The sequence below is a fragment of the Saccostrea echinata genome, unplaced genomic scaffold (assembly GCF_033153115.1).
Source record: "Saccostrea echinata isolate AGI-Se365-2 ecotype Australia unplaced genomic scaffold, CSIRO_AGI_Sech_v1 ptg000046l, whole genome shotgun sequence".
NCBI classification, from domain to species: Eukaryota; Metazoa; Mollusca; class Bivalvia; order Ostreida; family Ostreidae; genus Saccostrea; species Saccostrea echinata.
The window spans coordinates 7,547,733-7,562,889 of record NW_026889795.1 but is presented as its reverse complement, the minus strand read 5'-3'; the positions used below and the strand labels follow the sequence as shown (position 1 = coordinate 7,562,889).

The 15,157-nt window shown below is 32.2% G+C and overlaps 1 protein-coding gene across 1 annotated transcript; it reads left to right on the top strand.

Annotated features, from left to right (window-relative positions):
• Window positions 1–5,027: 5,027 nt before the first annotated feature.
• Window positions 5,028–15,138, top strand: LOC133201994 (uncharacterized). Its single transcript, XM_061337779.1, has 5 exons — window positions 5,028–5,115; window positions 8,539–8,631; window positions 12,798–13,442; window positions 13,840–14,002; window positions 14,778–15,138. Exons 1-5 carry the CDS (start codon window positions 5,028–5,030, stop codon window positions 15,121–15,123), a joined length of 1,335 nt encoding a protein of 444 aa, XP_061193763.1. The 3' UTR covers window positions 15,124–15,138.
• Window positions 15,139–15,157: the final 19 nt, after the last annotated feature.

Here is a 15,157-nt window from a genome sequence, read left to right as displayed (position 1 = left end):
ATTAAAATTGAGAAGCATTCTTAAGTGGGCTTAAATTGAAAGGATTTTTTCTCATAATGATGGGTGCTTTTCCCATCTTTTATTGCCATGAATTACTTCCCTTGGAAGCTCTTCAGTGATAGAAACAAAAAATGTTGGCAACCTTTGGAATGTTCTGGAGCACTGACTCAAGGAAAATGCATGTTGTTTCAAGAAGGAAAAAGATTCATAAGCTTAGAATCTTTTCAACAACAAAAAAGCCTATGACAAATCAGGTAATAACCTTTTAAAAAAATATATTTATTTCTAAAAGCGGTCGTTTTCTTACCAATCCGAATTTTCTCCATTCTTTCATAATGCATGTAAAATCCAAATGAATAAGTTTCCTTTGTTGATCACCCCAAAAATCGTCACTTTAATTTAAAAATGTTTTTTTTCTTTTCGCAGAAGTATGCAGAGACTATAGGGATTATACTGATGCAAATAAATTAAACATGAATAATGCTGTGGCAATCGATCAAGACTGACATCAATCGAACTGGTAGAATATTTTCTCTATATTCATATGGTATTAAAATGCCTAATATATCTATGTACAAGCTATTTTCATAGATCGTTTAATCATTATTTAATTTTATTTAACAGTTTAAATGTTCTTAAAGTGAAACATTAACTTGTAAATACATTTATAAAATTCAGGTCCGGATCAAAGATTTTTTTTCCGCAGGCCAGGGGATGGGGGGTGGGGGGGGATTGAAAGGGTGTTTCACATTAACTTTAACAGATGTCAAACCTGAAAATTTTGACATGCAAGAAAAATAAAAAAAAAAATCCTTGAAAACCTTTTTGATTTCGGGATTGGGTGGGAGGGGGGTGTATGAAAAGATACTTTCTTAAGTAAATTCCCTCTGATTTTCTGATATATATATGGCTCTGATTGCCAATATAAGAGGGAACCTTGTTTCCTCAGCAAAGGTGACTTAGGTCATTTTACTGTTACACTTACTCTAAAAATCCGCCGGGGGTGGGAGGGGGGGGGGGACTGGACCCCACCACTACCTACTGTAGATCATGATTTGCACATGGATATTACAATACATTAATTAACTTCACAAGGTTACAGTGTCAAGCTGATTAGATAATGCATTAATGTCTTATAAATGTACTGTATTTCTACATTTTTTACTCTATGAGTTGTGAAAATTTGTCAGTTACAGAACTACATGTAAATTATACAGGGTACTCTACAGATTCAACAGAATAAAATGCAGCTAAGCATCTAGGAAATAGACATTTTAGCCCTTTGCAGTTATTCACTGGTATTAGCAGTTATTATATTTGAATCGAAAGACTTACTATTAAATCAGAACAAAGGTATAATTATTTATTTATTTGTTGTTTACGTTTCTGATGAGAAGAAAAGAAATACTGTAAAAAAATATATTTCTGATGGGTTAAATTTTCGAGTTTTGAGAAAAAATATTATTTTAAGGGGTTTTACTTTCATGGTTGAAGAAATGTGGCTTTGTTAAAATTTAACCTCCATAAAAATTAGTGATTCCACTGTGCAATACTGCATCATAAAAATATACATGCCGGGCTTGTAAAACCTTCCAATAGTGATCACTGCATTTTAATTCCCTCTGTCCATTAAAAAAAAGTGGTGCTTTTAAGTGTATTCTATTTCCTCCAATATTTCTCATTTTTCAAGTTAAATGGATGTGTGACATAACATTTTGACATTTACGGAAAAGTCAGTATAATAACAGGCATATTTTCAAGGTCAAACCTAATTATAAATTTCTTAATATACTTTTATCATATTTATAGAGAGGAAGAAGAAATTATCCATTGAAACCAGTATCAGTGGTGTTAGGAGGATGGATCTTAAGATAATGTAAGTAATTATCATGCACTGTATAATAATTATTGTTTTTCATTTGCACCTTTTAGCTAACCTGAGCTGAAAGCTGAAGTGTTCATATTTGCTTAGTGTCCGTATATCTGTCCATTTGTAAACTTTTGGACTTCCTTTCCAGAACCACTAGACCAATTTCAACCAAACTTGTTACATAGCATCGCTAGGTAAAGGAAATCCAAGTTTATTCGAAGGGTCACACCATCTTTTAAGGGGGAGAAGACTTAGTGAAAATTTAGTGGCAACTTTAAAAAATCAGAACCACTTGGCCAGATAAGTTGAGATTTCATGAAATAAATTGTGTGAAGTATCCTGGTTCATGTCCTTATGAATTCTCAAAACATGAATTCATTTCTTAAATGAACTCGTTGTATCCTAGTGTGCCAATTACAAGCAAATTAATGGTGTGCAATATATTTCCTGAGAAAATCGAAATTCCCAAGTCTTGTGGATACAAGCTGGGTTAAGAGTGGGGTTAAAATATGGAAGAAAATTTTACATTATACAATAAGGCTACATAAGTCATATTGCTATCCAGCATATACCTGGTACATTTGTTGTGAGTGGATTCAACTTCAAGTATGCATAAGTCATGGCCTCTTGAGCTTAGGGTACAGCCCTTGTATAAACTTAAATGTTTCATGGGAAATATAGATGGGACTTCTAAAAATAATTATAGCAGTGCATAAGTGGCTCAGGTGAGCAGTGTGGTCTATGGAACTTTTACTATTTTTTTTCTTTTAATTCATAAATTGCTAATTTGAATCAAAGGTAATATTTTAACTCTATTCAGATTAAAGGAAAAAAAACTATCTTTTGAGATTGTCAATTTTTCTCCATTTAAGGAAAATGTAGTTTTAGCAACTTTATTAAATATTGTTTTCATTTTTTTTACACAGCAGATTCTCATTAGAGTCTGTGGTTGCCAGAGAGTCAGGACACATACATGAATGAGACAAGTGAGATGACAGAAGCCACTAGCAGTATGGGTCTCTCTGATTATGTTCTGAAAAGTACTAGTACAGTATGAGATGATTTCTTTGATTGCTGTGACAATGGCATAGTCCTATCAAAAAACAGATGAAAACTAAATGGATTGAATCTTTCATAAAGTGAGGAAGACTATTCAATTAAAAGAAGAGAAATATTGAATTTAAGACAAATCATGTAAAGGACAAACCTAAAAAAGAAACCAATTCTGAGATTCTCATAAATAAATTGATGATGCTTTTGTTTGAAATCTCATAGATAACTCATTGGAGTGTTACCAACAGTTTTTGATAATTTAAGGATAACAAAATGTCTGTTCAGCTCTTTTGCTATGGACATCAGTTAGTTGCTAGGCACAGATTACATAAGGGATGCAGAAAATTAAATATGATTTTAGAATTCATAAGTGAGATGAAGCTTTAATATATTTTTTCTTTTTATAAATTTATGCATGTTCTCCTTTATTCTTTGTCTTTGTTATGCAATATGTTGGTTACTATGCAGTAAAATTGGTTGCTAAGGGCACATTACATAATTATTTCACCATTATATCACTTATTAATGATGCAAGAATATATTAGCAAATATACATCGGTTTTATGGTTATAATTGATGATTACGTTTATATTATATTTAAAAGAAAACAGTATTAAATGTAAATCTAAAGATTTGAGGTTTTACTAGATGCATAAGTAATTAATTTTGATTTAATCAAAACATCTCTTAACCGTTCAAGGTAGCTCAGTCGGTAGAGCGCTCGCTCCGTGATCGGGAGGTCGTGAGTTCGAATCTCGGCCGAATCTGACCCAAGTCGATAAAAAATGGGTAGCAACTATTCCTTCGCCATGCGCTCGGCACTTTGAAGTGAAAGTTGCGGGTCCTTCGGATGAGACCTTAAAAACCGAGGCCCTGTGTCACGGCAGACGTTGGCACGATAAAGATCCCCTACTGCTCAATGGCCCTGAGTGCCGAGTAAAAGTCAAAGGAGCTAAATCCACGAAGGGGCTAAAGCGACCCATTTTGTCAGGAAAATTAAACTGAGGGGAAGAAGAAAATTAACAATAAAATATTATCCTTGGGTATCAAACTGTATCAATATGCATCTATTACTTGAACAACCTGAATGTTTAAAATATAAAGAATTTGTTGCATTGAAAATTAATTTCATTATTGCGTTTTCCGAAAGAAAATTGAAATCAAATCATGATGATATTTAAAATAAAGGACATTGGCCATTATATATAACAGTTTTTACAAGAGTTTAACTGTCAGATAACGTAAAATGTCAAGTGAACATGAAATGTCAATTACATTTAGGTTCTCATCTCAGGAGTCAGTCTAGGTCAATTTTTACATTTTGTATTTTGTATATTTATATATATTTGATTAATCTTATTATGATAAATCGTTCATTGGTGATAAGAATTGTTATTATTCTTATTTGTTTACCTTATGCTTCCAGCCTCAAATCACTATTCCATCTCCTCAACACTTCCTTAGTGAAGTAGAGATGAGCAGGTCTCTGCATGACCGTATAGATATACTTAGTATATCTATTTTTATCTTTTAAAAAATAAATAAATTATAAATAAATAAACACACCACAACGTCACCCAGCCGAGGAGACTGAAGCAATCAATTTTTTGGTGGCCGGCCATACATGTAGTATAATGTCAACTCAATAAACAGGGAAAATAAAGATGAGAGTTGATACAATTTAAATAGTAACGAAAAATGGGGGGGGGTGTTTTTCAATAAATATTTAACACAAGTTATAGACTAAACTGACCAAAAGGGGGTGTTAAAAACCTTTCTAAATTTTTCAATGTATACTGCGATTCTGGTCACTCAGCGTTAAACAATAATGTAGATTTTATAAGTTATTTTTTAATTAGCAAATAATACTATACATATTTCAAAAAGCATGCTATTATACTGGTAAGTAGGCAACAAATAATTCTATAAACCAACATACAATATTATACATTGTTTGATTATGATAGATTATAGGAATTTGTATATGTGCGTATTTGTAAACAAAAAAGAAAATTGTAATAAAGAAAACGACCAGGAAGGAGTTGTGCCAAATAAAATTTAGAAATTTTGAGTTTATGCTATAGCGTATGTATTATTCTAAAATATGCCCAAAATACCAAACGATACAGGTAAGTATGCCAGTAATTTTGTGAGGGAACTCTCATCAGGTGCTAGTCCCAAACTCCATGCAGGTTTGTTTCGGTAATGAATTGGCCATTCATTCTAGCACGACAAACCTGTCCTCGCCATTTCCGGTAGATGTGTATTTCTATTTTCTAGTGTATAAACATAAAAGTGCACGTGTAATATATAAGTTTTGTAATGTGTCTAACACTACATTTATATCTTAGCTAAGGTACTTACCTTAAGTCTTCTATATTCTTCTATATTGAATTACATCTTGTATATTCATATATATTTGATTAATCTTATTATGATAAATCGTTCATTGGTGATAAGAATTTTTATTATTCTTATTTGTTCACCTTATGCTTCCAGCCTCAAATCACTGTTCCATCTCCTCAACACTTCCTTAGTGAAGTAGAGATGGGCAGGTCATTGCATGACCGTAAAGATATACTTATTATATCTATTTTTATCTTTTAAAAAATAAATAAAATATAAATAAATAAACACACCACAACGTCACCCAGCCGAGGAGACTGAAGCAATCAATTTTTTGGTGGCCGGCCATACATGTAGTATAATGTCAACTCAATAAACAGGGAAAATAAAGATGAGAGTTGATACAATTTAAAATAGTAACGAAAAATGGGGATGGTGGTTTTTCAATAAATATTTAACACAAGTTATAGACTAAACTGAAAAACAACAGGGGGGGGGGGGGGGATGTTAAAAACTTCCTAAATTTTTCAATGTATACTGCGATTCTGGTCACTGAACGTTAAACAATAATGTAGATTTTAAAGTTATTTTTTTAATTAGCTTATAATACTATACATATTTCAAAAAGCATGCTATTATACTGGTAAGTCGGCAACAAATAATTCTATAAATAAAACGACCAGGTGTACATGCAGTATATTCAAGATGCTTCTTTATCGCATTATTTTTATATAAAATGCCTTCTTTGGTCGTTAGTATGGGAATTAATGTTGCAGCTGTTCCATAAAAAGATACATTACCCGCGTAAGCGATTAATGAGTTGAAGGAAATAATATCCAGTGGATATAAATATGTAGACATTAACATATATCCTATGTGTAAAAGTTCACTGAAGAATGAGTATGGTTGGTAAACAATGTTGCTTATTACTTTCATTTCCATTTGAGGCAATCAACTAGAATAAATTGAAACAGGGCTTCAGTTTCTTTTAGGTCTCATTCGAAGGACCTGCAAATTTCACTCCTAAGTGCTGAACGCTTGGCGAAGGAATATTTGCTATCAATGTTTTATCTTAGGTCAGTTGTGACTGGGGTTCAAACCCACGACCCTCCAATCACGGGGCGAGCGCTCTACCGAATGAGCTTCGTGACGGTTCGGATGCAAGATATAAACACCAATGTTCAAACGTTCACGTCGCCCGCGTTACATTTGAGGAGATCAATTAGAATAAAATATTACATCAATGACCCATGGGAGTGAATCGCTTGTTGCTGCTTACCAGCAATCGAGCTAAATTCGGGTTAAAGAGGTAAAGGGAATTTTTGGTGATTAATAAATTTCAATCATTCAGTGTTTATCTGTTTAATTAAAAAATGATCAATATTTTAATCTCTCAATGAGTCAAGTCGAAACACAGAAATATAGCAAGTTAGTAAGCTATTTCCACAGTGTCAGTGATAATAAGTAAGAAATGGCACGCCTAGTAGCCTTGCGTACATAAGTGTTTGACAAGAACAGCGTCAGGTTGACTCTCTCAGTCAAAGGTTTTATATATTTTTTCTATAGTACTTCAAAAAATCAAAGTTTTGACTACAGTTAATAAAAGAATTATTTTACATTAATAAAAGGTCTCCTGGTTGATAAAGAAAATCAAAGTATGCATTTTGTCACATAATAAAAGGTTAACTATACTTTAACGTAGCTTAATGTAAAAGCTTTATTTTATGCAGACTCAAAGCTCTGACTTCAGTTGATGGAAGTGTAAAAAAAGTATTTTCAACAAATAATAATTATAAGTATTACAGTCTGTACCTATCATAGGATAAATCTCAGCCATTCAGTTAACTGAAAGGTAAATAAATATGATCTGCTATTCGGTCAACTTTTCAGACCTCTCAGTGACCATTCAGTTGATTGAATGGCACAGTTTCATCCTGTGTTAGTTTATATTTGTTTTGTTTGTATTTTTAGATACATGAATCAAAGTGTTAATTTTGAAAAACCTATGGGTTACTATAGAGAACTCAAGAATACTGTCATAAACTCCAGTTTACTATGTTTATTCAGATTCCTTTAGTATTTGTAAAAATAAATAAAAGCATCAAAGTAGTTTTTACCAAGTAAATCTATGCTACAAAGATCTTGCTATAGTAAATAGGAATTCAATAGTTTTCACTTATGTCAACAATTGGTTTCTATAGGATTTTTTTTATATTTAGGTAATAAATAAGCTGATCTCATGTTTTACTCTTCGGGTTATGTTTCATTAACTATTCGTTAATTTATTTATTTGATTGTGTATTATCTTTCCAGTGGACAAGATGTATATTGTTGTATATTGTTGAAAGTCCATTTCATTGGCAAATGCACACATTAAAGCAAGCCCGACTATTTGTCTGATAATTGCTTTTTCTTAACGCGAACAAGTCGTGCAGTCGTGCAAGGTGTTTAGATCTGCGTGTGTTTCAAATTTTCATTAACGATGTGTAATGATCGAAATTAGTAAAGTCGGTACATCTATTTACTAAGCCATAATTTAAAAAGATCATTAACCTCATAATATTAGTCAAATACAGAGTCATTGATTAATTAAGCTAATATTTATGTAGAACTTCGTCCAGTATTAGATTTTTCTGAAGAGAACGGTCAATAAAATAACGTGTTTCAATTTATATTCATTAGACCACAACTTCTATATAATTTTCTTCATTGAAGATGAATTGGCCAAAGAAAGGTATTTCACACTAAAAATTCGTTGGCACGCACAATCATTCCTATATCGAAAGTCTGTTCAAAAGAGTGCGTGGATATTGAATAAACAGTAAAACCCGAGTCAAAGTTATTTCAAAAAGTTAGCTTTGGTATTTTTTTTATTTAAAGCGTAAGTAAATAACGAGGCAAAATGTTCTTTACATATTATGGAATCATTTTAATTCGCTTGGATCAATGTTCGTGAGAAATGAAAATTTCACTGGTTCTTGCGGATGTAATTTTAATGGTTCGTATGGATGTAATTTCAATGGGCGTGGGAATGTCATTTCGTAGAAATATCCCTATTTACAAAGGATTGAATGAACCAATGCTTTGACAAAGTTATGGATCGTGGGGATCAAATTTGTGTGTACATGTAAAGGGTGACCTGTGAAATCCACAAACATTGATCCTCTAAGAAAAATGATTTAACATTACGTCTATCTAAATTTTTATTTAACATAAATTTCAGACAAATGCATTCTTAGTTTCATATCAAGGCTTCGTTCCTTTTACAGAAGTTATGGCCGGAAACAATACGACAAGAGAATGCCCGAGTATCATGGAAATCTTTTTGCCACCTTTCTTTATGCTGATTTCATGTTCATTGGGTAAGCAAGCTCAACATGATTTTATAAAAATCATTGAATATTTAGTAAATGGTAGTAAAAATGTTACCATTAAAGTTTTGATAATGCAACAACAAAATAATATTTTGATCATAAGATAAAAGCAGTGCATTGTAGCAGATATAAACTATTGTATATAATGTGAGAATATTTCAGGAGTCCCCTTAAAATTACAAACTTTAAGAATATCTCAAGTACCTCAGCAAAAGTATTCATTCTACACAATGTTGGGAAAATGATATTTCGTTAGTTGACCAAATATTACGAAGTTATAATCTACTTTGAATGTGGAAACGGCTTTTAAAGTGTATCAAAAACAGTTTCTCGTCGCAGGGCTTTTTCTCTCCTTTTATACGGATAATAGTGTCAGCAATGATCCCTTTAGTACCAGATTATAAGGAATATAATTTGATGAAATTCACATCGACAAAGATCTTTGATATTTAAGTGTAAAACATTCATTAGTTTGACATCTTAAATGGGAATTACGTGAAAGATGAGGAAAAAAGAACAGTGATCAATCTCATAAATCCAAGAAACAAAACGAATTTTGAACAAGACAAAAACACTGATCCCTGGAAATAAGAGAGGAGGAATCAGGTGCCTAGAAGTAGTAAACATCTCTTGTTGACGTACACACCCTCTGTGAGCCCTGTGAGGTATACGTAGTACTCCGTAGTAAAAATTAGTGTACATGTATATACACATGTAGATATCGGCTTTCTTAATTAGGATCAGGATTTTTGAAATTGATAGCTTATAGGTCGTGTTTTTGAACTATATTTATATCATTTATAATGATGAGTCTAAGTGGAGTATAGTTGAAAGAAGAGGAAAAAATAAGAACTCTTAGGAGGATTATGTTTAAAATGGTTGAAATCTATGATTTGTAAAAAAAAATATATAATAAAACTTTTGAATGCATTGTCGGGAAAGATCTGACAGAAAAACAAGATGTACACTTCACCTTAAAATATGGAATTCAAGACTGAACTTTTAATGATTATATGAGATTTACTGCATATCCGTTTTTCGTTAGATATTGCCAAAACGGCGGCGCGTTAAAAAATTATTCAGTAACCGTGTGAAGCGGCTATTGACTCGTTTACATACGGAAAAAAGGATGGAAACGGTGATACAAATGTAACTGACACTCGATTATATCTGTTAGGTGTAAAACAATGTCACGGATTGCTGAACTGGTTGTCTAAAAATGGGGAGTTTTGCAGACAAACAAAATAACCACAAAAGGATGAACCTGGAATAGTTAGAATTACGATCGGAGTTAAATTAATGTCTATTTAAAGAATTTGTTATGCGATCTTTCGATGACTCTATAAAATTTGAGATAGGTACCTCGGTGACAAAATGAAAATTTTAAATGTACTATAGAATTTCAGCTTCAAATGAAAGTTTATAACTCGAAAGAAAAGAAACATAATTTCTGAGCAATTCAACGTTTTGAGGTTGTCGGTACTTCACCGACGGCTTTTCTGAAAGAACAGTTTAACTGAGAGAGAATGTTTTTTTTTTAATTCTGTGTCATGAGAAGCAAGTTAATTTTATAAACAAGATGATTTTGAATGACAAGTATGGCCCTTTAAGGTTTTGGTATTTAACAAGATAGCAAGACATCGCAGGTGAGTTAAGGCTAGGTATAGGCATTTCTATGCGAAAATGTCTAAGGTCTATATCTATTATACAGAGAAAGTTAAAACTTATTGTCTAATACATACTTGGTACTCAAGAAATAAGATAGACAGTACCCATTATGACGTCATATTATGACGTCATTGTTCTATACTACACAAGATATAATGGACATCAACAAAAAAGCTTCGGCGCAAGGGCATGCTCTATGTTATTTAACTGACACAAGGTATATTCAGAATCAAAATATTCCAAAGATTGCTGGTATTGCTGCACAAATATCAACATCTCAGTTGTATAATTTCTATTTGTAAAGTTTTAAGTTGAATCAGGGTAAAATGTACAGTCTGGTATAAGTTCCTACAAATTCCGATCAAATGAGAAAATGCCTAGGATCCGTGCAGCAGTTTTATTAATCCATAGAATATTCTTCTCAGCATTATACAATTTTTATGTAAAAATAAACAGGGTAATCCCTTGCGCCGAAGATGTTTTGTTGATGTGTTTTATTACCTCCAATAGGTAAGATCAATGACGTCATAATATGACGTCATAATGTGTACTTGCTTTAACATATCGAGGGTACTAAGTGTGCATAAGAAGATAAACCAAAACTTTCTCTGAATAACAAATATACTTCTTATGCGTTTTTATTAGCTCATTTGCATAGAAACGCCTATACCTAGCTTTAACTCACATGCGATGGAAAATGCACCTTACATGATTTATCTAATGAATAGTGTTAAATTTTTAAATCTATTTCTTGTCACTCCCAATGGGTATACTTTCTTGTTTCTCTAGCGGCATGGTGAAGAAATCTAGTCAAATCTCGTTATCTCGAATTAACTGGACAAAGAAAAAAACCGCAGAAATATCCAAGAATACGGTATATTAATGTTAAAGTACAGAAATATTGAAATAAATGTTGATTGGAATTTCCAACTCTATAATCAGGGATGGGGCAATTTCTTTCAAAAGTAATCGATTAAATTACAGTTATTTTGGATTTTAAAAGTAATCGATTACAAGCTGGTTACATCCATTTTGTAAGTAATCAATTACATCTGATTACTTTTCCATCATGTAATCATGATTACTTGTGATTTCTCTAGATTACACTATTTTTTTAAGTTTTTTGTTTAATGTACGGGGAAAAAATATAATTATCATTTACATTTTAGAGGTAGAGTTCAGACAAAGTTTGGTTATATGTCCTTATGTAGTTGCTCGAGATGTTTTATCTGATCTCTGTCTTATAATTACCAGTAAATATATGTGTTGTGTTGAGGAAAAAATCAAATAAAACTAATTTATAAATGAAATTGGACATAATTATAGTTGGAGATAAAGGGATTCAATAGAGAACTATTTTATACGTAATTGACAATATTGATATGAGTGATGAATCTTTCATATGAATTGCCAGTTGTTAGATGTTTTCACTAGAATTAACACTTTGACTGGTCGAGCATGGTTAGTTCACCCAAGCTGACCCAACTTAAGTACATCTGTGTTTTATTGCTAATTTATTCACATTTTTCCAAGATTCATTTGATAAAAAAATCATTAGTCTATTTAAAGATTTACAGGGAAAACAAAATGTTGCATTGTATGCATGTTAATAGAAACAAAAAAGTCAAACTTTAAAATGATCCATTAGTAATTTTCCACAGTATATGTACCTAGCCACATAGTGCGAATTGCTAAGCTGCTAAAGTATTTTAAAATGACAACTGAATATAGCTAGGAACTGAAAGAATTCACTCATTGCCTGGTCAATGGACCTATAGCGATATGTAGCCTATAATTTTTATTGTAATTTTTGCTTATAAAACATTTGCACACTGAAAAATATTCTCTAAATATCATCAAAGATCATGCTTTTATGAACTTCTTTTTAATCATTGTAATCATAAAGTAATCAAAAAGTTATATAGATTAGAAGACTTTTTTTTTCAAAGTAATCGATTAAATTACTATTTATTGTAAACATAAAAACAGGTAATTACTGATTACTCATTATTACACCACAAACTGTAATCGATAACAGCTGATTACGATTACTGATCACGATTTCCCCATCTCTGACTCTAATCGTCATTTATTGCAGTTCAAGGTATCGACAATTAGCTGTTTTTGATATGCTGTAATAATTTTAGAAAAACCCTTATGAGAATATTGACGACTTCATTTGGCATAATGGATAACTTACCCGAAAAACTTTTGAAAAGCAGAAAAAAATCAAAAAAGAAAAAAAAATTCCTTACTCGAAAATCCTATTGTGGATAATTATATGACAAGAAATTTATTTTGAATGCATTAACATGGGAGTTTGACTATGTTACAAAATAATGGAGGGTCGGGGGGGGGGGGGGGGCACTAGCCTTTCAATGACCATTTACTTGTTTCCATTGTGTAAGATTAGAAATACATGTTTACACCTACTACGCATTTCTTCTTTAGTTTGGCATTATGTATAAGTATTTTTTCTTTTGTAGGTGTTTGTATATTGTTGCTTTGCCGGTTCGAAAAATTTGTCAAACGGTTGAGATCCCAACACCATATTACCAATAAAGATTTCGAGGTTTACCACATTGAAACTTTCTCAGGCCAACAAGCATTAGACCCATCCAAATATAGAAACAATAATTCCAATTGCTCATTCCTTTCAAAGTTTGATCTGGAGGTGCTGAAAGTTCTTCAAACCTTTCCTAATAAAGCTTCAGAGTTACTTAAGATAGGCCTTCCAGCCTTAGTAACCATATGTTTAGGACCCTTTGCTATGTTTTTCTATCATTCTACAACAGAATTCTTTTGGCCAGAAAACAAGTATGCTCAGCTCCCAAACAATAACCAGTGTGTTTCCTGCTTTCTTACTCCTGCCGGACTTGTCTACGCTATCTCGTTTGGTTTTGCCTTTTCTTCAGCCCTTGCTAAGCAGAGTGATATTTTAACAAAGGTCACAGAAGAAATCAGCTTTATTGACCAAGCAGCTACTTTGACGAGTAAGCTGAAGTTAGCAAACAATAAAATCAGGATGGGAATTTACCATGCTATCAAATGTGAAGCGATCTACATGATACTGCAGATTGAAAATAGGAAGGCGTCTTCATTTGTCAACAAGCCAACTGTTGATGTTAAAGGTAAGTTTGCAAAAAGTAGTGATAAACTTTTATCACTAGTCAAAGGTTTCAAAATGTAGGAAAATGGAGATTTTTGCCATGCATTTCAGAAAGATCTTGGTAAAAATTGCAAAATTCTCTATGCACGACTCACATTTTTATCTCTTCTAAAAAAAATGTAAAAAGAGGAACATTTGTAAGACTTAAATTAAAGATCATGCTGCTGAACTTTTATTGTCTGATTGATTACTTTAATAAGATAGATTTTTATAACTGTTAGGATTTTACCCGTTAACATTTTTTTTAAATAATATTGAAAATTATTCCTTCAATGATATTTATTCATGTTGATACTTTAATAATGTTTCAATGTTAGTGTTTCATATTCATACTTTTATAATTTTTATAAATCTGGCAGTTGCAATATGGGAAGTTCTCAGTCTACTTCAAAATCAAAATCATCCAAGTGACCACCATGTAGATGACGTCATGAAAAAATACCTAATAGATTATATATCCAGACTCAACAATATATGTTCGGATGACCTCAGTGTTTTACATTCAATGACTCACTGGTTAATGTGAGTATATTAAACTATAGTTGAAATGGAAAGATTGTTCTTCCCTTATAGTTAATACCTTCTGATAGAGATTTGTGAATTTTAGGACTCTTTTTTAATCATGAATATGATAGGTGATGCAATTATGACTAATAGGGTTTTCCATAAACCTGTTTAATTCAGATAGAAAAAGAATCTTTACTCAGGAAGTTGGCACTTAAAAAGAGACATATTTTTACTAGTTAGCATTAGCACAGTCTTTATGAACAGATGTTTACCGATATGCATGTTATGTACATTAAGTAGTTTTAAAAAAGGATTTTTTTAAAATGATCGACTAAAGTTCTTTTGATGACAAGAGGCCAAAGGGCCTTAACTGTCGTCTGACTAACTTATTATCATAGGTGAATAATCAATGGAGGAAAACTTCTTTCAAAGTAGAGTAAGAATTTCCCAACATGATAGTTCCCTGCCCTAATAGCATCATAACCCCTGACCAAGTAGTTATTAAAATCATTTCTCAGATAAAAACACCATTTGCTTATCACAACATTCCCCTTAGCCCGCAGATGCTACATATCAAAATTAGTTGAAATTGTTCAACCTTTCAAGAAGAGAAAATAAAAGTGTTTAAAAGTTAACGACGATGGACGAAAACAGATAGAAAGAGGTCACTCAGAAAACCTTAAATAGATCTAACAAATTAGATGCACATGTATGTAAATAATTAACAAATATACAATTCAGCATTTCCTGTTGTTTCACGAGTTTACAATTAAATCCTATCATTGACTAGGTGGGTGTTCTTGATCACTCTGGGATTCTTCTCTCTTTATGGTGTGTTACTGATCCAAGCGTCATCCTATCGTATGGAGCTCATGATGTGCACTTTGACACTTTTTTCCATTAGCATGCTTTGTTACATCGTCTCCGATCTAGACTCTCCATTTTCCGGTTTCTTCCGTATCGACATTTCTATCATTGTTGACGTCATATACAGGTTAGAGGTCATGCACAAGATGGCGTCTCTTGGATTTGAGGAGACTGTATGCTATCCCGACAGTTCACGTTTTCAACAGAAGAGATATAACAATGAGGAGAAAGTGAATGACCCTACCGTGTACATTAAGTCGGTGTGTTAAAAGAAATCTAAAGTCTCATATACACAAAAGTAAT